This window comes from Mobula birostris, chromosome 5 (genome assembly GCF_030028105.1).
Source record: "Mobula birostris isolate sMobBir1 chromosome 5, sMobBir1.hap1, whole genome shotgun sequence".
Classification (NCBI taxonomy): Eukaryota; Metazoa; Chordata; class Chondrichthyes; order Myliobatiformes; family Myliobatidae; genus Mobula; species Mobula birostris.
In genome coordinates this window covers 85784237-85809280 of record NC_092374.1, presented here as the reverse complement: position 1 = coordinate 85809280, position 25044 = coordinate 85784237, and the positions used below count along the sequence as shown (strand labels likewise).

General features: G+C 43.8%; 1 protein-coding gene across 3 annotated transcripts in view; it reads left to right on the top strand.

Moving 5' to 3' along the window:
- The window catches only part of LOC140197830 (nucleotidyltransferase MB21D2-like), a 56505-nt gene extending 31895 nt beyond the window's left edge, over positions 1-24610 (top strand). For all 3 annotated transcript variants that reach the window (XM_072258308.1, XM_072258306.1, XM_072258307.1), the window contains exon 3: positions 14254-24610. In XM_072258308.1, coding sequence (XP_072114409.1) covers positions 14254-15509 — 1256 coding nt within the window. In that variant the 3' untranslated portion in view covers positions 15510-24610. The remainder of the gene's footprint in view (positions 1-14253) is intronic.
- Positions 24611-25044: the final 434 nt, after the last annotated feature.

Below are 25044 nucleotides of genomic sequence, written 5' to 3'. Positions count from 1 at the left end.
TTCCCAACCTTTTTTACACCATGAACTCCAGTTTGGGAAGCCTTGCTCTATTCTGAGGCTGTGTCCTCTGAACCTAGACTCCCCCATTATGGGAAATATCCTCTCTATCTCGGCCTTTCAGCATTTGAAAGGTTTCAATGAGATTCCACCAACACCCCCCCACCCCTCCCATTGTTCTAAATTTCAGTGATTACAGGCCCAGAGCCATCAAACACTGCTCATACATTAACCCCATCATTCCCAAAATCATCCTTGTGAACTTCTTGTGGACGCTCTCCAAGGTCAGCACATCTTTTCTGAAACAAGAGGCTAAAACTGCTCACAATACTCCAAGTGTGGTCTGACCAATCCCTTATAAGTCAGCATCACATCCTTGCTTTTATGTTCTAGTCCTCTTGAAATGAATGTTAACATTGCATTTGCCTTCCTTACCACCAACTCAACCTGCAGGTTAAGTACATGAGGACTTTCAAGTCCCTTTGCACCTTTGATTTCTGAATTTTCTTCCCATTTATAAAATAATCTGTGCCTTTATTCCTTCTACCAAAGCGCATGACCATACACTTCCCTACACTGTGTTCCATCTGCCACCTCTTTGCCCGTACTCCCAATTTGTCTCAGTCCTTCTGCAGACTTCCTGCTTCCTCAACACTACCTGCTGCTCCACTATCTTCTTATTATTTGCAAAGTTGGCCACAAAGCTATCCATTCCATCATCCAAATCATGTCATGAAACCTATAACATGAAAAAAGTAGTCCAAATACCAACCCCATTAGTCACCAGCAGCCAACCAGAAAAGGCCACCTTTATTCCCACTCTGCCTCCTGCCAGTCAGCCAATCATCCTTCCATGCTAGTATCTTTCCTGTAGTGCCATGGGTTCATAACTTGTTAAGCAGCCTTGTGTGGCACCTTGTCAAAGGTTTTCTGAAAATCCAAGTACACAACATCACCGATTCATCTTTGTCTATCCTGCTTATTATTTCCTCATAGAATTCCAAGATTTGTCAGGCAAGGTTTCCCCTGAAGGAAACCATGCTGAGTTTATTCTACTTTATCATGTGTCTCCAAATACCCTGAAGCCTCAACTTTAATAATGGACTTCAACCACTGAGGTCAGGCTAACTGGCCTATAATTTCCTTCCTTCTGCCTCCCTCCCTTCTTGAAGAGTGGTGTGAAATTTGCGATTTTCCACTCCTCTGGAACATTTCAGAACCTAGTGGTTCTTGAAAGTTCATTTCTAAATCCTCCACAATCTCTTTGTCTACTTCAGAAGCCTGGGGTGTAGTCCATCTGGTCCAGGAGACTATTCTACAGAGCTTTCAGCTTCCCAAGCACCTTTTCCTCAGTAATAGCTTATTGGAGCAGAAATAGGCCATTAAGCCCATTGAGTCTGGTCATGGCTGGTTCTCTTTAACCCCATTCTCTCACCTTTCTGCAGCAATCAACCCCTTTACCAGTTTATCTATCTCTGTGTTAAATTGACCAATGATTTAGCCTCAATGGCTTCTGTAGCAACAAATTCCACAAAGTTAACACCACCTGGCTGAAGAAATTCCTCCTCATTTGTTTTAAAAGAGATGTCCCTTTGTTTCAAAGACATGCCCTCAGATCATAAACTCTACTGATGGAGATATCCTCTCCATATCAACCCTGTCCACTCCTTTCAGAATGTGGTAAGTTTCAAAGCCCCTCCGTACATCCTTCAGAATTCCCGTTTGTTCTTCTAAAACAGGAGTTTCAAAGTTCAAAGTACGCTTAATATCAGTACATATACCACTTGGATTTCACAGGCAACCAGGAAACAAAGAAACCCTTTAGAACGATAGAAACATCGAACCCACCCCCAACCCCTTCGCAGAAACAGCAGCAAAAGCATTGACCCCACCCCCACCTGCGCCAGCAGAAGCATCCCCTACCGAGGAGTCCGTGGACCCCAGTTTGGGAACCCATGTTCTAAAAAGATGTCTTCAGAGATTCTAATTCAGATTTAGAATTACATTGAAGTACATTGAAGCATGCAGTGAAATAAGTCATTAGCATTAACAACCAAAACACCCAAGATGTGCTGGAGGCAAGTGTCACTACACGTTCTGGTGCCAACATGTCATGCCCCCCAATGTTCAGCACAATAATAACACAACACAAGAAATAACAGCGCAAGGTAACCCCCTTTAACACCTTCACACCCAGACCCAGAGACCAGCCTCCAACCTCATGGGAGGCTGCCTCTGAGCTTCTGTCCCACCACCTCCTTGGCCTGGACTCTCAAACTTGCAGACGTCAGGTATCCGACCTCCAGGGGGCTCAGATTCACCCCCTACCTCCGGACTCGCCTTTGACCTTTTGGCCTTCTACCTCCAGACTTGCCGAGCACTGGACTTTTTGAGGAAGTTTTTAAAGGCTTTGTTTAACATCATCTGATGTAACTTGCAGCCAATGCCCTGCTGTAGAAGTTTTGCAAACATGAATGATATTGTGTGTATGTATATGTGTGTGTGTGTGTGTGCGCGCGCACACAATGAGAACAAGGTGGTGGGGATCCATAATGATGGATGCCACCTTTTTGAGGCATCGCTCTTTGAAGATGTCGTGGATCTGACTAATTTTACAACTCTCTGCAGCTTATTTCGATCCTGTGCAGTAGGCTACCACCCCATCCACCCCTTACCAGGCAGTGATGTAGCCAGTTAAAATGCTCTCCACGATACATCTGTAGAAATTTGCGAGTGTCTTTGGTGACATTCCAAATCTCCTCAAACTGTAGACAGAAGAGATTGCAGATGTTTAAATCTGGAGCAACAAATGAGGCGGAATCTGCAGAGGAAATGGACAGTCACTTCCACCTATTTCCTTCCAGCCTCTGTCACTATTCCCACTCTCCCCTCCTCCATCTGCTCATCACCCCTCCTCACCTGGATCCACCCATCACCTCCCAGCCTCTGTCACTATTCCCACTCTCCCCTCCTCCATCTGCCTATCACCCCTCCTCACCCAGATCCACACATCACCTCCCAGCCTCTGTCACTATTCCCACTCTCCCCTCCTCACCCGGATCCACCCATCACCTCCCAACCTCGGTCACTATTCCCACTCTCTTCTCCTCCATCTGCCTATCACCCCTCCTCACCTGGATCCACCCATCACCTGCTGCCTCTTACTTCACCCCTTCTCTCCACCTGTTTGTACCAGCTGTATCCCCAATCCTCTATCTTTCAGTCTGGATGGCAGGGTGGAGATACGACTCTACCAAAGGAGGTGTAATGCGCTCTTTCTCTCCACTAGCCTGCAAGTCACCCTTGGACAAGGTGTAGCACCTGCTTAGCACCATCCCCGGATCAGGGTCACGTGAAGCCATGGGAGCAGGTGGTACCCTGGTTATGCGACCACTGATGCCAGTCAGACGATCTCTGAAGTGTACTGTTTATGGCTCGGATCGCCTGTCTTGTAAAGACACTACCCAATGGCAAACCACTTCTGTAGAATTTGCCAAGAAACATCATGGTCAAAAACCTTGATCACCCATCTCATATGACAAGGTACATCAGGATGATGATGATGATCTGATTGGAGGTGGTTTTGTGCTGAAATTAGTTTTTGGCTGCAGGAGGCCAGGGTTTGAAGTTGTCTGGTGGCTCCTGGACGAGCTGACCTGCCTAGTTCATTGGGATTTCAAAAATGAGGAATAATGCCGCAGAATGTCACTATGTATTCTGAAACAGTGCAGGTGTAGGAACTCAGAGCTCACTATATAGACGGTCCTGGAGCACTTTAGAACAAAATAGTGAAAAGGAAAGTATTAGCTTTATTTGTCACATCTGACCCAAGCTGTCAATAATTCCTCCCCCCCCCCGCCACAGATGCTGCGTGACTTGCTGAGTTTCTCCTGCAGACTGTTACCAGAGCTAAAGAATGAAAAAAAAAACATCAGAGTTCAAAGTAAATAAAGCAGCGGTCCCCAACCACCGGGCCACAAAGCATGTGCTACCGGGCCGTGAGGCAGTCAGCTGCACCTTTCCTCATTCCCTGTCACGCACTGTTGAACTTGAACATAGGGTTGTCAACTGTCCCGTATTAGCCGGGACATCCCGTATATTGGGCTAAATTGGTTTGTCCCATACGGGACCGCCCTTCTCCCATATTTCCCCCACTAAGGTACAGTGTTCCTATGAAACCTTTCGTGCCGAAATGGCATGAAGCGAAGAAGCAATTACCATTAATTTATATGAGGAAAAATTTTTGAGCGTTCCCAGACCCAAAAAATAACCTACCAAATCATACCAAATAACACATAAAACCGAAAATACATAACACTAACATATAGTAAAAGCAGGAATGATATGATAAATACACAGCCTATATAAAGTAGAAATAATGTATGTACAGTGTAGTCGGGAAGATTAAGCCAAAACTGATTTGTGGGGGAAAAAGATTGGCACGTACACGCATGCGCACGTCACGCGCACACAGGTGCCCACGCAAGTTTCATGGTTATGGTAGTCTTTTTAGGGGTAAACACAAGTGTCCCGTATTTGACTGCTACTATGTCCCTTATTTGGGAGTGAGAAAATTGGTGACCCTAACTGTAAGAGACATGTTGGAGTGAGTTTAATCTTACTTGAACACACAACCCGCCCCTGCCCCCCCCCCCCACCCGGGTCGGCCGGTCCGCAAGAATATTGTCAATATTAAACCGGTCCATGGTGCAAAAAAGGTTGGGGACCCCTGAAATAAAGTACATATATGTCACCATATACAACCCTGACACTCATTTTCTTGTAGGCATACTCAGTAAGTCTATAGAATAGTAACCATAACAGGATCAATGAAAGACCACCCAACTTGGACATTCAACCAGTGTGCAAAAGACAAGAAACTAAGCAAATAACAAAAACAAAGCAATAAATGTAGAGAACATGAGATGAAGAGTGCTTGGAAGTGAGTCCATTGGTTGTGGGAACATTTCAACGATGTTTCAAGAGCCTGATGGTTGCGGTATAATAACTGTTCCTGAACCTGGTGGTGTGAGTCCTGAAGCTCCTGTACCACCTTCCTGATGGCAGCAGTGAGAAGAGAGCACCGCCTGGGTGGTGGGGATTTGTGATGATGATGCTGCTTTCCTATAGCAACATTTCATGTAGATGCGCTCAATGGTAGGAAAGGCTTTACCCGTGATGTTACTCGGCTGTATCCACTACTTTTTGAAGGATTAATGTACATACATTGTACATTAATTATGCAAGGCTGAATAATAGCTAATAACAACTTTAAGGAATAGCTGCAGAGAGTTGTAAACTCAGTCAGTTCCATCATGGGTACTAGCCTCCATAGTATCCAGGACACCTTCAAAAAGGACGCCTGTCTCCCAGGACATGCCTTGTTCTCATTGTTAATATCAGTGAGGAGGTACAGGAGCCTGAAGGCGCACACTCAATGATTCAAGAGCGGCTTCTTCCCCTCTGATATCAGATTTTTGAATGGACATCAAACCCATGAACACTACCTCATTACATTTTTTTTTCACTTTTTGCTCTATTAATTTAACTTTTTAAACTTTTATATACTTTAATTTTTAATTTTTTATTATGTATTGAAATGTACTCCTGCATAACAACAAATTTCACAACATATACCAATGGTATTAAACCTGATCCTGATTCTGAAGAAAAACACTGAGCAAAACACAACATTAGTGTAAAATGCAATTCAAATCAAGAGAGAGACAAATTGCAGATGCTGGAATCTGGAGCATCATACGAAGTGCTGGGGGAACTCAGTGGCTCAGGCAGTATCTGTGGAGGGAGGACAATGTTTCGAGTTGAGACCGTTCTTAGCCCAAAATGTCAACTGTCCTCTTCCCTCCACCGAAACTGCCTGACATACTTGAGTTCCTCCAGCTCTTATTTATTGTTCTCTGTACACCAAGATGTCTGAACCTTAGTGAATGCATCATAGGCATGTCCCTTCCCACCCTTGGTAGTACCCACATAAAGCATTTCCTTAAGGCAACATCTGTAATGAAACACAAGAGATTCTGCAGATGCTGGAAATCCAAAGCAACACATGTGAAATGTTGGAAGAACTCAGCAGGCCAGACAGCATCTATGGAGAGGAATAAATGGTCAACATTTTGGGCTGACACCTTTCTAAAGGACTAAGAAAGGGGGACTGTTTATCCCTCAAGCCATTAGGCTTCTGAACCCCCTGCTGCATCGTATTTGAAGTGTCATTGGTTAATCTTTTCTGTGCCTTACAATATGGTTTTCTTTCTGTAGATGTTGCCTGACCTGCTGAGTTCCTCCAGCACTTTGTGTATGTTGATCTGTCATTAAAGATCCCGGGGCCCTGCCATCTTCTCGAGGCAATTGGGCAGAAGGTAGTGTTACATAGCCGGCAACAATGAATATCGATCGAGACAGGTTATATAAACACAACCGAACATTTATTAAACATAGATAAACAGTAAAAAAAAACCACGAAAACCTTAACCGGAAGTTAACTGCTATGCAGTCATTCAACAAATCGTCACTCGGCACTGGTTCTTAAAGCGGTAAATGCGAAAACAGTTCTTAAAGTGGTAAAGTCAGATATAGTTCTTAAAATGGTAAATTCGAAAATCCAACAGATTTATACGTTCAATTAGGAGAGACTTCTCTGGAGAAGGATTTCTTCATTAACGCGACTTTCCTGTTGGTTCTGTCCAAAGGATTCACGATGCAGGAAATAAACAGTTTAAAACAACTGACCTTAAGTTCTAGAGAGCACCTTGCATGAACTCTTTGCTCTTTTGGCAAGAGTTATCTTCGATGCAGGTCACTACTCCTTCAACGAAGACTCAGTAAGGTCGATCCTTTGTTAAACTGCCGAACGATACCGACTCCTCTCAATCCTTCGGGTCCTGTACTTCGATAAAGTCTTCACTCTCCCGTACTACTGCTGGAATAAGGTACATCAACACATCTAGCAAAAATTTCCAGTCCAGCACTATTGTACCTTGCAACAGAACGTAACACTCCATTTTAAAAATGGAACTGCGTCATAAAAACAAATACACAACAGAAACGGAGACACATCAATGTCCTAGCTGGAAAACTAAAAACTAATTGCGTCATCTGAAGTCTTCCCTCATATACCCGTGGTGCACATGTCATCATGTGACCTCACATCGGCGGGAAAATTACATCAGGTGACCTCCAAAAGAGCATTACATCTTTCTCACAAAAAAATCACGGATCTCCTTGAGGTATGTAACACCTCCCTCCAAAAAAATTTTTGGTCTCTTAAAAAACAAAATTTTAACAATTAACAATTTATATAAAAAAGACACAAAGGTATAAAATTTACAACACACACAATATATACAGTCATACCTTTCAGCACTTTACAAACTAATATACAGTAGGAGTGTTGCAAATGTTAAAATACCACTCCATAAAAACAAATTTTCGTTGTACATTTAACATCTAGGTAGATAATCAGTGATCACATTATCTTTACCCTTAATATGAGTGATTAAAATATTGTACTCCTGTAACATTAAACTGTATTACTAAACTGGAGTTTGATTTCCTTAACCCTTTTCCTTAACAGTCACAGTGACATAGCCAAATTCACTTTTAGCTAAGTTAATAGTTAAGTTAGTTTTTGAAAGTCTCTCAAATAGTTTCTCCACTGCAGTAATGTGTGCTTTCCATGTAACTAAATCATCAATATAGGCATCTGTATCTTTTAATCCCTGAATCACACTGTTAATCATCCTCTGAAAAGTACCTGGTGCATTCTTCATCCCAAATAGAAGAACATTATATTCATATAACCCAGATGGGGTTACAAATGCTGAAATCTCTCTACCTCTATCCGTCAATGGAACACACCAATAATCTTTCAACAAATCAATTTTTGTAAGGAATTTGGCTTGTCCAACTTTATCTACACGATCATCTACCCTAGGGATTGGATATGCATCAGTTTTTGTCACAGCATTCACCTTCCTGTAATCTGTACAAAACCTAATACTATTGTCTGGCTTGGGCACCATAACACACGGTGAACTCCAATTCGAATTAGAATGTCTAATAATACCATTCTCTAACATATATATAATTTCTTGTTCAGCAAGTTCACATTTTTCCCTGTTCATTCGATATGGATGTTGTTTTATGGGTTTTGCATCTCCAACATCTACATCATGTGCAGCTACAGTGGTTCTTCTAGGGACGTCTGGAAATAAATCTCTATATTTAAAAATTAAATGTTTCATCTGCTCTCTCTGCTCTGGCTGTAAATGAGCTAATTTGTCATCAATATTTTCTAGAATTTTAGAATTTGGTAACCTAGCTGAAATAATGTTGGGTTTAAAATGAGTTTCAGATGAATCCTCCATTAAGTTTTTATCAAGATCAGACTCATTATTGATCACAACAGTCATAGTAGCAGCTTCCCTCTCATAATACGGTTTTATCATATTTATATGACACAGCTGTGTTGTCTTTCTCCGATCTGGGGTTTTTACCACGTAATCTACATCATTTACCTTAGATTTAATCTCATAAGGACCATGAAATTTAGCTTGTAATGGGTTCGTTTGCACTGGGAAAAGAACCAACACCTTATCTCCAGGCTTAAATGATCTCATCCTAGCTTCCTTATCATACCAAGTCTTCATCTTCTCTTGAACTAACTTTAAATTTTCCTTGACCAAGCTACAAGCTTTATACAATCTTTCCTTAAATTTTAAAACATAATCCAGCAAATTAGTGTGTATTTCTTTATTAATCCACTGTTCCTTCAACAAGGCCAAAGGTCCTCGAACTCTATGCCCAAACACAAGTTCAAAAGGACTAAAACCTAATGATTCCTGTACTGCCTCTCATACTGCAAGAAGTAGTAAATGTATACCTTCATCCCAGTCCTTTTCATTTTCCACACAATATGTCCTAATCATAGTTTTTAATGTAGAATGAAATCTCTTCAAGGTTCCTTGTGATTCTGGATGATAGGCTGATGAAATAATCTGTTTTGCTCCCAGTTTATAGACTATCTGCTGAAACAATCCCGATGTAAAATTACTACCTTGATCCAATTGTATTTCCTTAGGCAACCCAAAATAAGTAAAGAATTTTATAAGAACCTTTGTCACAGTTTTGGCTGTTATAATTCTAAGAGGTACTGCCTCTGGAAACCTAGACGCTGTGCACATAATAGTTAATAAATATTGATGTCCAGTTTTAGTTTTTGGCAAAGGACCTACACAGTCTACAATGATTTTTGAGAACGGCTCACCAAACGCTGGAATTGGTTGCAGTGGGGCCACTGGAGTAACCTGATTAGGTTTACCCACAATTTGACACGTTCTACAAAATGTCGCCACATCTTGTCTTAAACTAGGCCAATAAGAACGTTTAGAAACTTTGTTCATAGTTTTCTTTACACCTAAATGACCACCCAAAGGAATACTATGAGCCATATTTAAAATCTCATTTCAGTAAACTTTAGGAACTACTACCTGGTGATTAACCTCCCATTCCTCACTAGCAGGAATTGTAGGCGATCTTCACTTTCTCATTAATACTCCCTTTTCAAAATAATATCCTACTGGTACTTTTTCAATTTCACTATCTGGAAGAGCTTGTTCTTTTAATTTAACTATCTCAGGATCTCTACCTTGCTCTGCTATCATCTCCTTCCGAGATAAACAAATCTTCCTGGTCAGACGTACCACCAAAATCCTGATCAAATAAGGTAGGTAAGAAAGTTTCTGATACATCCTCAAAATTCGAATCTTGATTTGAACTGTCATGGGTAACAACCTCATCCTGTACATCAGTCTTTTAAAATCTGTGTTAGGATCCCTCTGTGGTTCCTCAGAATTTGAATTTATTGTCAAATGCACTTCAGGAAAAGCTTGTCCACCTGCTAAATCATTCCCTAACAAAAGAGAAACATCATTCACAGGTAAACTGGATTGTAGTCCTACTTTAACAACCCCTGTAACTAATCCTGACCTTAAATTTACTCTATGTAAAAGTACTGGCATAAGGGCACTCCCAACTCCTCTTATATAATTTACCTCATTAATGTCAGACTCATCATTAAACTTTAGCACACTCTCTAATATTAGTGATTGAGAAGCTCCAGTATCTCTAAGTATTCTTATTGGTACTGAATTGGATCCTTCTTTCAAGGATACAAATCCTTCTGTTATAACATTTTCATATCCCTTCTTAACTTGGTCAGACTCTGACACATCTTCATTAATATTTGCTGAACCCTGTGGATTTACAGGTTTTTCAATATGCTGCACACAAGCATCTGGGGCCACTTCTTTCTCTTTCCTTTTCAATCGAAAACAATTAGCTACGACATGTCCAGGTTTCTTACAACAATTATAAATAATACCAAAATGTCTTTCCTTCACATGTCTCCCTTCATCCTTACTTTTCTCACTAACTTCAGGTTTAATTTCTGGTTTACTTTGGCTCTCTGTACTATTTTTCCTTTTAAAAATTCTACCTGGAGAAAATTTATTCTTATGAATTAAAGCATACTCATCAGCTAACTTAGCAGTCTCCTGCAATGTAGCAGTGTCCCTTTCATTCACATATGTCCTTACTTCAACAGGAATGCTTCTTTTAAATTCCTCCAGCAAAATCAACCTTCAATTTATTACACTCCCCATTCACATTTTTAGAGGAAACCCATCTCTCAAAACACACAGATTTCTCATAGGCAAATTCCACATAAGTTTTTTCCACAGATTTCTTCAAGTTTCTGAATCTTTCTCTATACGCTTCCAGAACTAACTGATATGCGTTTAATATATGCTGTTTAACAATATCATAATCCAGTGCTTGCTCAGCATTTAAAGCTGTATAAACTTGTTGTGCCTTGACATTACACTTTGTAACATCACTGGCCTTTGCTCTTTCGGCCACTTTAAACTCAGAGCAACGGTTTCGAAATGCTGTAAATATTTGTCCACTTCAGCTTCATTAAATGGAGGAGCCAAAATAACCTCATGACTAGCAATAAATTGTTTCGTAGAACCAGAAGACTGATTCCCAGACTTTAATTTCTGTATCTGTAGCTCAAATTTCCTCTGGTTTTCAACTTCCCTGTCTGCAAATTCCCTTTTTTTATTAGCCTCTCTTTCTTCAAATTCCCTTATTTTCTTAGCCTCCTTAGCCTCAAATTCCTTCTGTTTATTTACAGCTTCTAACCGACTTCTTTCCAAATCAGCTTCTAATTGCTTTAACTTTATTTGTTCAAGATGTAACTGCATTTTCAGATTACTCATTGAAAACCTATCTAACACCTCGTCCTCAAACATTTTCAAAGTAATATAATGCTCAGCGATTTTTCTTTGTATTAAAGCCTTGGTGGTATTGTTCGTAATTCCTTTAATATCCAACCTCCTAGCAATCTCCAATACCTCAGGTTTTCTCGCATTCACTAAAGACACCGGGTCAGGTGTATCCATAAACCCGTCAACATTCATTGTTGCCGAATACCACTCACACACCCATCAAGCTAAAAAAAAAATCGGGTAATTTCCTTTTCCAAATCAGAATGGCAATTACCAGCACATAAACTCAAAATCAGAACATATCCCACAAGCCCCCACAGATTAAGTTACGTAACCGGCAACAATGAATATCAATGGAGACAGGTCATATAAAAAAAAACCAAACATTTATTAAACACAGATAAACAATTAAAAAAAACAATTGAAAACCTTAACTGAAAGTTAACTACTATGCAGCTGTTCAACAAATTGTCACTCGGTTCTTAAAGCGGTAAATGCGAAAACAGTTCTTAATGCGGTTAAGTCAGATATAGTTCTTAAAATGGTAAATTCGAAAATCCAACAGATTTATACGTTCAATTGTGAGAGACTTCTCTGGAGAAGGATTTCTTCATTAACGCGACTTTCCTGTTGGTTCTGTCCAAAGGATTCACGATGCAGGAAATAAACAGTTTAAAACAACTGACCTTAAATCCTAGAGAGCACCTTGCATGAACTCTTTGCTCTTTTGGCGAGAGTTACCTTCGATGCAGGTCACTACTCCTTCAACGAAGACTCAATAAGGTCGATCCTTTGTTAAACTGCCGAACGATACCGACTCCTCTCAATCCTTCGGGTCCTGTACTTCGATAAAATCTTCACTCTCCCGTACTACTGCTGGAATAAGGTACATCAACACATCTAGCAAAAATTTCCAGTCCAGCACTATTGCACCTTGCAACAGAACGTAACACTCTGTTTTAAAAATGAAACTGCGTCATAAAAACAAATACGCAACAGAAACGGAGACACATCAACGTTCTAGCTGGAAATCTAAAAACTGAAAACTAAAAAACTAACAGCGTCATCTGAGGTCTTCCTTTATATACCAGTGGTGCACATGTCATCACGTGACCTCACATCGGCAGGAAAATGGAAAATTACATCAGGTGACCTCCAAAAGACCATTACATTATTCTCACAAAAAAAAATCACAGATCTCCTTGAGGTATGTAACAGTAGAGCAGCCTGAAATCTGCAACACCAGTTTCAAGAATGACTACTAACCTGCAACCACTCACCTGGGCCCTGCCATTTTCTCCAGTCAAGTTTATTGCACCGTCAAGCAAGACGTTTCTCTGGACCAGGGTGTAAAGCACTGTACACACAAAACACACAATAAGTTATGAAAGTAAGGATGAAATCTACAGATGAATTATGCCTGAATAGCAAACTAAAATGCATAAGTTAAATATTGTAAGGTACAGACAGAAGAGATTAACCGATGACGCTTCAAATATGGTGCAGCAGGGAGTTCAGAAGCCTAATGGCCTGAGGGAAGAAACTGTTTCCCATCCCGGCCGTTCTTTTCTTTGTGCATCGGAGTCTCCTGCCGGATGGTAGAAAGTCAAAGAGGGTGCTGGATGGATAGGTGGGATCCTTGATAATATTAAAAGCCCTGTGTATGCAGCACGCCTGATAAATGGTAGGGAGACCCCTATGATCCTCTCAACCATTCTCACAGTCCTTTGTAGGGACTGCAGGTCCGATGCACAGCTGCTACCGTGCCAGATGGAGATGCAGCTTGTCAGTACACTCTCAACTGAGCTCCTAAAACATGCAGTTAGGATGGAGGGTGGGGGGGAGCCTCGCTTTCCTCAAACTTCTTCGGAAGTGGAGACGCTGCTGTGCCTCTTGTTCAGGGAGATGATATTAAGGGACTGGGTGAGGTCATCTGTGATGTGAAGTCCCAGGAACTTGGTGGACTTAACTCACTCTACGGAGGATCCATATACGTGCGGCTGGGGGGGGGGGGGGGGAATGGTTCAACTGCACGTTTCCGAAGTCCACAATCATTTCCTTGGCCTTCCCACATTCGGATTTGGGTTGTTCTCACACCAGTCCACCAGCTGCTCCACTTCCCTCTCGGTACCCTGACTCATCATTGTTGCTGACGCCAGCCACTGTTGTGTCATTCCCAAACCAATGACTCGTTTTGAGCTGAATCCTCTGAATCAAGGCCATTGGGCAGAAAGTACAGTGGCCTGAAGCCCCACCATACCAGGTTCAAGAACAGCTACTTACCTTCAACCATTCATTTCTTGAAGTAACCTGCACAACCCTAATCCCCCACCTCAGTATAGCAACACTGTGACCTCTTTGCACAACAGTAGTCTTTGTTTTGGTCTCATTATGTATTTTAATTTTATTTGGGGAGACGAGACAGTAACACGCCCTTCCAGCCTGACGAACCTGCTCTGCCTAATTACACCCATATGACCAGACAGAGGAGGTTTGATTTAATTTAACTTCCAAGTTCAAAGTAAATTTAATTTTTTGTTAAGTTTTATTTGGAGATACAGCACAGTGATTATGTCCAATTACGCCCATGTGAACAATTAACCCACTGACCCGTACATCGTTGGAGTGTGGAGGAAACCAGAGCATCTGGAGAAAACCCAAGTAGCCCTGGGATGAATGTACAGACTCCTTAGAGACAGTGGTGGCAATTGAATCTGGGTTTCTGTCGCTGTAAAAGCATTAAACTATGCTGCCTAGCCGCCTCTAATTCTATTTTTTTCCTGCAGAGTTTGTGTTTACGCTTTTCTTGTAAACATAGTGTCTCCGAGGTGGTGTGCCTGTGATGGCTGCAGTTTTTCCTTATCCTGGTGCACGTGCAAATGAATTTGACCTTGGCTTGCGTGCTGAGCGGTCTGAACCTGATGATGTTCCTCCTTCCTTCCCGCAGGACTGGTGCAGAAACTGGACCATAAGCTGCCCGTGTCGAATGAGTACCTGCTGCTCTCGGGGGGCGTCCGCGAGGGGGTAGTGGACATGAACCCGGACGAGTTGGGCGACTATGCCAGGGGCACGGACTACGACGTGGACTTCACACTGCTGGTGCCAGCCCTGAAGCTGCACGACCGCAGCCAGCCGGTGACGCTGGACATGCGGCACTCAGCCCCCTGCCACTCGTGGCTCAGCCTGCGGCTGTTCGGCGAGGCCACCCTGGCCAAATGGATGGAGTGCTGCACAGAGACAGAGCCCAGTGACAGCAGCGGCGGCTACTACTTCTCCCCCACCAAGGTGGCCGACTGGTTCTTCCGCTCCGTGACAACCGTGATCGAGGAGATCCGCAGCCACCCGCAGCGGGGGCTGCCTGGTGTGGCGTTGGTGGAGAAGAACGGCGCCGCGGTCTCTGTCATCCTGAACGTGGGCCGCAGCCGGCTCCTCTACGACATCGTGCCGGTGGTCTCGTTCAAGGGCTGGCCGGCCGTGGCCCAGAACTGGCTGATGGAGAACCACTTTTGGGACGGCAAGATCACCGAAGAGGAGGTGATCAGCGGCTTCTACCTGGTGCCCGCCTGCTCGCACAGGGGCGATCAGGACAATGAGTGGCGGCTGGCTTTCTCTCGGAGTGAGGTGCAGCTGAAGAAGTGCATCTCGGCCCACCTGATCCAGGCCTACCAGGCGTACAAAGCAGTGATCATCAAGCTCCTCTCCCGGCCCAGGGCCATCAGCCCCTACCACTTGAGGAGTCTGATGCTGTGGGCATGCGACCGCCTGCCGCACAGCTTCCTCTCCCAGGCCGACAACACGGCGTACTTCTTCCTGGGCCTCCTCGATGACCTGGCCCACTGCCTGGTCAACAAGTCCTGCCCCAACTACTTCCTGCCCCAGTGCAACATGTTCGGACACCTGTCCGACGCCACTGTCCTGCTGCTCGCCTGCCGACTCTCCTCGGTGCGCTCGGACCCCGCCGAGCACCTCCGCAGCGCCATTGAGCACGCCAAGGCGGCCAGCAAACTGGCGCAGGAGCTGCGGCCGGGCTCGTCTCCCGCCCAGCCGGACGGGCTACTGTCTGGCACTGCCCGGCAGGACGATGGGCTGGCCCATAAGCTGCAGCAGCTCGTGACAGAGAACCAGGGCAAGTCGATCTCGGTCTTCCTCAACCCCGATGATGTCAGCAAGCCCCACTTCAGGATCGATGACAAGTTCTTCTGAGTGTGGGGTGGGGCGGGGGAACAGTAGGGTGGGAGGTGACCAGTGTTGTCCACCAGATGTGACCCTCCCACTCTGGGATTTTAGAGGGCTTGTTGTCCAGCGGACATTGAGAATGGTTATCGGCACTGTAGCTTTGCCAGAATCTAATTTACTTCCTTTTAGTTGGTCTGGTGTATTGATTTAGGACTGCCTGCAAAACGATACAGGGATAGTTGTTAAGATTAACCAGCATTGATTGCTATTTGAGCTCTCCTGACTAATCTTTAGAATCCAACCCAATGCTAGTGAGTCAGAACACTGAAGAGGCAAGTTAGACCCTTTACACTTTGGCTGCTGTTGGGGGTGGGGGGGGGTGGTCGGCGCGGGGTGATCGTAATGGTAGGCACGCAGTTGCTTTTGTGTGGTGGTGTGCAACGTGGCAGCTCTCTAGTTCCTTACGCAGCCCGTCCTCCCTGGACTGGCCGGTAGAGAACGCCTAGCCAGACGGCAAGAGTCCAGGGTGGGCACTGAATGCGTATGTGACAACTTTACCAAGGAGCAAAATAGTCGTAACACTGGATGCATATCTTTTATATATATTATGGCTGGTTGTCAATTGGAACTGACCTACAGCGAGCAGTTAATGAATAGGGCACGTGGCTAGGATTCCATTGACCTAATCAAAATGGTTTGGCAGTGTCTGTTTTAATAATGGATGCTTGTCGGGGCTGAGCTTCTGGTTCAGGAATCCAGTCTTCTTTCTAACTTGTTTCTGAATTGGTTTTAATGTTTCGCCTCTGAGTTGTTAAAGTTGTGAGATAGTTATATTTGGTGGTGGGTGCTCACGTGGCTCAGTTAGCGGCCAGTAGATCACAAGATCTGACAGGAGCGTGGTTTGTTTGTTTTTTTTGACTTGTGGTTTTTCACCTGGCTGGCCCGCAGATCAGGATTGGTCAGCACAAAGTCTGTAGCTGGTTAGTCAGTGGGAAAACTGTAACTGATTGTGTTGAACTTTAGACTTGGGAGATCAATATCATGCAGTGTAGCTCCCTTCCCCTTCCTGGTCACTCCCAGTTTCCCCACTCTCCACCTTCCGATCCTTCCTGCTGGAGCTACTGACATTGCCAGTTGATTGTGCCTTCGATCAGTTTAGGGACGCTGTACTGTCAGAAGCAGAAACGTGTAGCTGAGATTCGAGTGATCAATGTGTCTGCTGGTCAGTGACACACTAACCTAAATTACCTGGGGCCGGAAGTAGTTTGGATTTTGGAATGTATAATTCAATTCAAGTTTAATTGTCATTCAACCATACGTGAATCCAACCAAACAAGACAGCGTTACTCTGTGGCCAAGATGCCACGCACAGTACCTACAGTCACACACAGCACAAGGTACATATAGCACATACAAGATTGCAAGCACATGAAGGTATCAATAAGATACAGCCACGGCCAAAAAAAAGTAGTCCCGTCCCAAGCCCTGAGTGCCACAGAAATCTGCAGTCGACCACAGTACCGCTTGTCTTCTGCTGAACAAACGCTGGGGGCACTGACTCCAGCCTGGAGCCACACCACAGTGCCCCCGGTAAAGCACACCAGCTCTGACACCTCTCCCCTGGCCGCTGTAAACAGGTGACACCACGGCTTGAGGCCGAGTCCTAACACATACAAGATAGCAAGCACATTTAGGATAACCGCACAAAACAAATATAAGGTCCAGACCCTGAGTCCATGAATGCCGCAGAAATCTGCAGTCGACACAATATAACTTGTCCTTTGCCAAGCGAACACTGGAGGGTGTGGGAAGGCGGCAACACTGGCTCCAGTGCCTCCAGTGGCTGTAAACAGTCAACACCACGGCTTGAGGCCTAGTCGTTGCTACAGTCCGGGCCATGCAGCTATAATGACATTGCCATTATTTCCAACTCTGAACATATGTGCTACTGGTAAGCGATATTTGTCATGCCCTTGTTCATCACCCATTTGTACTGATGCAACCATTCAGTGTGTTAGATTTTCATCAATGACGACATTGGAAACTCATCAATAAATTTCTCTGCTGCTTCGTCATCAGCAAATACTTTATCACCATAAAACTTTAAAAATTTAATGCCATGCTATTTTTTAAATTTCTGCAATCAGCCTGCTGAATATTCACAATTACCTTCAATTTTCAGTTCATCGTGATAGGTCTTTGCTTGCTTCATGATCAGCGTACAATTAGCAGCATATGTTCGCCCTGAAGCTGATGAACCTACACTTCCAATACCTGATCAAGATCTTCATTTTTGGCTTTATGTGTTGTTTTTCTCTTTTTCATTAACTTCTGCCCGTGACTCCTCAGAACTGTCTGTGGTGCACAGAGACCTGCACCACTACCTGGGTACCTTCCTAGTGTCCTGTGGAACTTTCCATCGTCTTGTCATGTCAGTGCTCAAAAAACGTTTCTGTATTTCGGACAGCTTTGGATTGGGAAATTTTGGATAAGGGGTTCGCCGCCTGCATTAGAATTGTAAAGGGAATGAATTTAGGGGAGCTGATATCAACACCTCACGGAAATTTATGGAGAAATCCATATGTGGATTGAAAGCAGCTGAAAATGTGTTTTTGGTCTGTCCTATCTTGCTATGAGATCCCTTTAGGGACTGGGGGCACTCCCTGTCAAGTTGGTAGAGTGGCAGATTAAGGAGGAGGCAATTCCTTTGCACACTCAGTGGCCACTTTATTAGGACAGGAGTAGAACCTGGTGTGGTCGTCTGCTGCTGTAGGCCAGCCACTTCCAGGTTTTGTTGGGATAAGTGTTCAGAGATGCTCTTCTGTGCACATCACTGTTGTAGCAAGATTCAGATACATTTATTATCAAAGAACATATAAATTATGCAACCTTGAGATTTGCCTGTTTACAAGTAACCATAAAGCAAGAAACCCAAAAGAACTCAACTAAAGATAAAAAAGAATAAATATAAAATACTCAATGCATAAGAGAAAAAGAATACAAATCATGCAGAGAATTGAAGTGAACAACACATGGTTATTAACAAGATGTTTTCGCCCGCAGAACTGCCTCTCACTGGATTTTTTTTTTTGCTTTTTGCACCCTGTAAATTATAGAGACTGCTGTGTGTGAAAATCCCAGGAGATCAGCAGTTTCTGAGACCCTCAAACCACCCTGTCTAGCACCAGCAATCAATCCACTTGGGTCATTTCTCCATTCTGATGTTCAGTCTGAACAATAGCTGAACCTTTTGACCGCGTCTGCATGCTTTTATGCATTGAGTTGCTGATTAGTTATTTGCATTGAAGTTCAAAGTATATTTTATTATCAAGATACATACACAGTATGTCGCCATATACAACATTGAGATTCAATTTCCTGTGGGCATACTCAATAAATTCTGTAGAGTAATAACTATAACAGAATCTAGGGCATTCAACCAGAATGCATTAGTGAGTAGATACACCTAATAAAGTGGCTACTGAGTGTATGTCACTGAAAAGGTATTCCTGTTGAAGATTCTGGGCTGGAGTGAGAATATACACAGGGAAACCTTTTTCTCTGTTGCATGGGCATTGCTAACACTTATCATCCATCCCTAATTGAAATTAGGCAAGTTTTTAGTGACAATCTGATAGTTTCAAAACTGCTGTTCCTGAGGCCTAGTTCTTCCATTTTTTTTTAAATTTCCAGATTTAGTTTATTACTTGGTGGAATCTGTGGTCCAGGACTCTGATTGTCACTAGCTTAACCTCAAAGCTTCTTTATCACTGAGCGATACTGTCCTGCCAACTGCGGTATATGAAGAATAGAAGGATACTTTAAGACTGATTATATACCTGGAGGTCTTCTTGTTGGAAGAAGTTGGGCGAGAAGAGGTGGTCTGCACCAAGTAAAACCTGTGTTTGTTCTGGGTACACTGGGAAGTAGAAGTGGACATGTCTCCATTTTGCTAGGTCAGGGGTTCCCAACCTTCTTTATGCCATGGTACCTTACCGTTAGCCGAGGTGTCCCAGATTGTGAACCACTCCGCTAGTTTAAGTTGTATTCATCCTTTAAAATACCTAAGGCGCCTTACAAAGGTGAATACAACAGAATTGACCTCTGTATTGTACTGAATGATTGTGTGTTCAAACAGTGAGATGTGACATTGCTTTCAACTTCAGGGTTGAATGTCTAGTAGGTGCAGTGGGGTCCCACCAGGCACTACCAAACTCTACCTCACTCAATGAAGTTTTCAGTATCTTCTGCTCACTTGCTGGGCAATATCAGATATCTCAGGGAGGGAAAATTCATTGCCACCTTGTGTTTGAAACATATCTCTTGATGCATTTGCTGAGGTTTGTTGTCAGTGTGCACAGCAAGTAATTCAAAACTGCCCCTTTCATTCTGGGAGGATCGCTAAGAACGGGTGTGACTCTTCTCATTTATTTTCTAGTGATGAAGTGAACCTTATTAAAGACCAGATACATTGTACAAAAGTCCCGATTTATTTTCAAAGTACAGACTTCACACCCTGGTGATGATTATTTCTGTTTCTTCTGAACTGATGTGAGTTTCATAATCAGCGCCGCTGCCACATTTTCATCTACCACCTGGTGAGGAATTTCTTTCAGCCTCACCAAGCCTGGCCGTTCCGTACCTTCACCTCCGGATATCGTTACAGTCTCTGTATTCTTCACTGACTTCAAACTCACGGTAGTACTTGCTTGACTTGAAAGTAGTATTGGCCGGGCCACCATGTCATCAGCATCTGACAGGTCATCAGGCAGATATCCAGTCTCCTCAGCCAGGTTATCTTTTCATTCTGGCATCTTCTCCCTTCCTGAAGAAGGGTCTCAGCTCAAAACATCAACTGTTTTTTTTTTCATTTCCATAGCTGCTGCCTGACCTGTTGAGTTCCTCCATCATTTTGTGTGTGCGTGTGTTGATCTGGATTTTCAGCATTTGCAGAATCTCTTGTGGTTTATGTTGTAGAGCCTTCCTGCCCGCCACAGTGATGCAGCTTGTTAGGGTGCTCTCTGCTGCACATCTCTAGAATGTGGTGAATATTAGATGTGCATAGTCCAGCTCTCTTCAGCTCCTGGGACCAAGAGAGGCTGTGCGAGATGAGTGGATGGCAGTTTCCACTGCTGTGCTGCTGCTGTTGTCAGTTCTTCTAAAATTGATAACCATCTCCTTTGTTTTGTTGACACTAAGGAAAAGATGTTTGCCTGGCACCAAGCCTCAAGCTCTTCCACCTCCTCTCTGTAGGTCGTCTCATCACTGTTGGTGATGAGCCCCACCATTGTCGTGTCATCAGCAAACCTGATGGTGTGATTGCTCGGGTATTTGACCATGCAGTCGTGTGTGAGCAGCGTGCACAGCAATGGGCTCAGCACACAGTCCTGGGGTGCACCTGCGTAGAGGACAATGGGGAGGAGGGAGCAGTTGTGCATCCTGACTGTCTGAGGCCTGTTGGTTAGGAAGTCCAACACCCAGTTGCCCAGTGGTGTACTTAGACTGAAGAATAGGAATTTGTTCCCCAAGGGCTGTGGGGCAACAGTGTTGAATACCAAATGGAAATCCAGGAAAATAGGTGCCCTTGTTTTCTCTCTGTGTCAAGAAATGTTATGGCGTCTGTCATAGAGTTGTTCTGTCGGTGACTTGAAAGTAACATCAGCCAGTTTAAATCAGCAGGCCTGACTCTTCTGGGTCGAGTGGTCAGAGCCCAGAGATTCAGGCTGGGAAGTTGTATTTCCTCAAGGAAGCTTCTGTCCTCCTGGTTAACTGTTCCCAGAGCTTGAGATAAATCTTCAAGACAGTGTGCTGTCTGCTTTTTGTTTACTGATAGAACAGCACAGGCTGCTCAGCCCACATGGGCCATTTGGTGCCAACCTATTAACCTTCTGGAGGTGTAAAAACTCCTTAATAAGACCATAAGATATAGGAGCAGAATTAGGCCATTTGGCCCATCGAGTCTGCTCTGCCCCTTCATCATGGCTGATCCATTTCCCTCTCAGCCTCAGTTGTTTGCCTTCTCCCTGTATCCCTACAAGCCCTGACTAATCAAGAACCTACAAATTTTTGCGTTAAATATACCCAATGACTTGTCCTCCACAACCGCTTGTCACAGCAAATTCCACAGATTCACCACTCTCTGACTAAAGAAATTCCTCCTCGTCTCTGTTCTAATAGGACGCCCCTCCCTTCTGAGGCTGTGTCTTCTGGTCCTAGACTCCCCTACCTCCGGAAACATCCTCTCCACATCCACTCTATCAAGCCCTTCAACATTTGACAGGTTTCAATGAGTTCACCCCCTTTATAAAGCCCCTGAGACATCCTGTCAAGTTCAACCAGGAAGTTTTGTAATGTCTCATATAAAATTAAGTAGGAGGATGGCATAGGTCTTAAACATTTCCACCTTCTGTAGGCTTAATCCTTGTGCTCAGAGTCCTTTTAGTCCATTCCTCAAGTCTACCTTTCCAGCGGTCACTAGAACATCCCATCCATAGTTGGATCCCAGCTCCTAGGTCTTTTCTCCATTTACCTGGAGCAGAGGTTGGTGGATAGCTGTAGTATTGGCTTGAAAAGATCAATGGGAAATATTTATCAAGTTTATGGAAGTGTAACAACAGTTAGAAAGGTACCACGTAGTTGAAAGGGTACAGAGAGAGTTTTCAAGGATGTTGCCGAGTTTGAAAGACTGAGTTACAAGGAAAGATTGAATAGCTTAGGACTTTATTCCTTGCAGTGTAGAAGATTGAGGGGAGATTTGATAGAGGTTTACAAAATGAATAAGGGTACAGATAGAGTAAATGCAAGCAGGCCTTTCCCACTCAAGTTGGGTGGGACTACAACTAGAGGTCATGGGTTAAGGGTGAAATGTGAAATGTTCAAGGGGAGCATGAGGGGAAACTTCTTCACTCAGAGGGTTGTGGGAGTGTGGAACGAGCTGCCAGTGCAAGTGGTGCGCACAAGCTCAATTTCAATGCTTAAGAGAAGTCTGGATAGGTACATGGATGGGAGGAGTATGAAGGGCGAAGGTCCTGGTGCAGGTTACTGGGAGTAGGTAGTTTAAATGACTCAAGATGGACTAGGTGGGCCAAGGAGCCTGTTTATGTGCTGTACTTTTCTATGACTTCTTGACAAGATGGTCAGCAAACACTATTCTAGTGTGTGTCACACTGGAGCATTGCCTCCTAAGGAAATACATGTTCTTCTTTGCCGTTGTCAGCTAAATTTCTCCACTATCTTTGCTGTAATACTTCAATGAGGAGTTACACTCTTGTGTCTTATTCTTCAGGCTGAGGTGGGCACCTCTGACGGCCGAGATCTCTTGTTCCCAGTGTGGATGCCTTGGTCCCTTCAATCTGCGGGTTAAGGTCATAAGACCTCAGAGCAGAACTTGGCTATTTGGCCCATGGAGTCTGCTCCACCATTCCATCATGGCTGATTTATTAATCCTCCCAACTCTATTCTCCTGCCTACTCCCCAGAACCTTTGACAAACTTACTAATCAACCTTCACTTTAAATAAACCAATGACTTGGCCTGCACTGCTGTCTGTGACAATGAATTCCACAGATTCGCCACTTTCTGGGTAAGGAAATTCCTCTTCATCTCTGTTCTATTCTGAGGTTAGACTGTCACAGTATTGGAAACATTTTCTCCCCACCCACCACCATTCTTCAGACTCTAGCAAAGTACAAGAACTAACAAACGCTTCTCATAAGTAAACCCTTGAGATTATTCCCGTAAAACTGCTCAGGACCTTCTAAAACCGCCTCCGCAGCCTCCAAGGTGGTGGTTCTGTATGGGATGACCCGGGATGAATGGTTACAACTCCTGGGCCTTGATGTCCCAAGGTTTGAAATTCATGTGACTGTGTCCTTTATAATGCTTAGGATGTTGTCTGGTAAGCTACAATCAAACCTAAAACTGGGAATCTGAAGTTCTGGTTCTTCATGGATGGGCATGTCTGCCCTACATCTGGGAAGGTACATCTCACCTTCGAACAACCATGGTGCGCATATAAAGTACACTACTGAGCCGCTGCCACTCTGTGCCAACTCAGAATTGGCTGATGGTTCAACCCAAGCCTATATGGTCTGTGATTGTTTGTCCAGCACTGCCAGTGGTACCTCCGCTCCCAAACGGATGTGTTTGGCAAATTCTGAGTTTAAATCATTCTCTGAATTGGTGCTTGTAATCAAATGCATCTGCAAATAAATAGAATTTAGGAACTAGAGCATCATACGGCAAGAAAAGAGGCCATGCAGCTCATCTAGTCTATGCTGACCATCAACCAACCACACTCCCACTGGATTCTACTATGCACCCACACGAGGGGCAGTTTACAATGATCGTTAAACCTACTGACGATCACGTCTTAAGAACCTGCAAGGAAAGGGGGAATGTGCAAACTCCACACAGGCCAGGTCAGAAACTAAGTCACTGGTGCTGTGAGGGAGCAGCGCCACTAATACATTTGATATCAGGTAACATCTTTTATCATGCATTAAACTGTTTAGAAGCAAAATGGTCTGTTTTGTGTTGGGCGTGGGAAAGGTGAATACTTTTGTTTGGGAAGTTTTGATAAGTGGTCTTTGCGGAGTGGGTGAGAGGGTCTCTGTGTTGTCTTCCTGTGCGGGACCAGTGAGTGCACTTTTCATTTGAATGTTACTGGTAAAAAAAAAGGTAAAGTTCCTCCCTGCGCCTCGTGTGGTGCATCGGGCGACAACCTTGCCGTTTCTTTAGCGCTAGTCTTTTTTATGAAGCCGAGTTGCTAGCTCAACACTTGACCCAGCACGGATGGAAAGCATGTAAGGAGCTGGCCGGATTTGAACCTGGGACCACAAGGCCCCGAAGTCTGGTGTAATGCCACTATACTACCGGCAGAATGTTACAGGCTAGTACACAAACTAACCTACTATCCGTGTACTCAGGGAGGAAGAGGCTGGCATACAAATCCCAAAAAAAACCCCACAAAATCCAAATGAATTGAATGTCTGTGCAATTAAATTAATTTGGTGTACATTTCAAGCTTTTGTTTTTGTATATTTTGATCACGTACCAAAGTCTCTTCTGCTGCTAAGGCTTTAAATTGTCTGTCATTCTGTTTCATGGAAAATAAATGTGTTGTATATAATCCAATTATCATTGTTCCTGCATTTTATTTGGGTGTATCCATAAGGACAAGGTGTGGAGTAGTTGCAAAATAATCTCTTATGTCTGCACTATTACAGTTCCAAATTTGTCAGAATGTTGCCTGGGTTAGAATAGAAGGACATCCCTTCAGAACAGAGATTCTTTAGCCAGAGGGTGGTGCATCTGTGGAATTAATTGCTGCAGCCGACTGGAGGCCAAGTCATTGGGTATATTTAAAGGTGAGATTGATAAGTTCTGCATTAGTAGGGGCACCAAAGATTATGGGGAGAAGGCAGGAGAATGGGACGAGTGGGGTAATAAATCAGCCAGTGGAGCAGACTTGAATGGCCAAATAAGACCATAAGATACAGGGGCAGGATTTGGCCATTTGGCCCATCGAGTCTGCTCCACCATTTCATCAGGCCTGATCCATT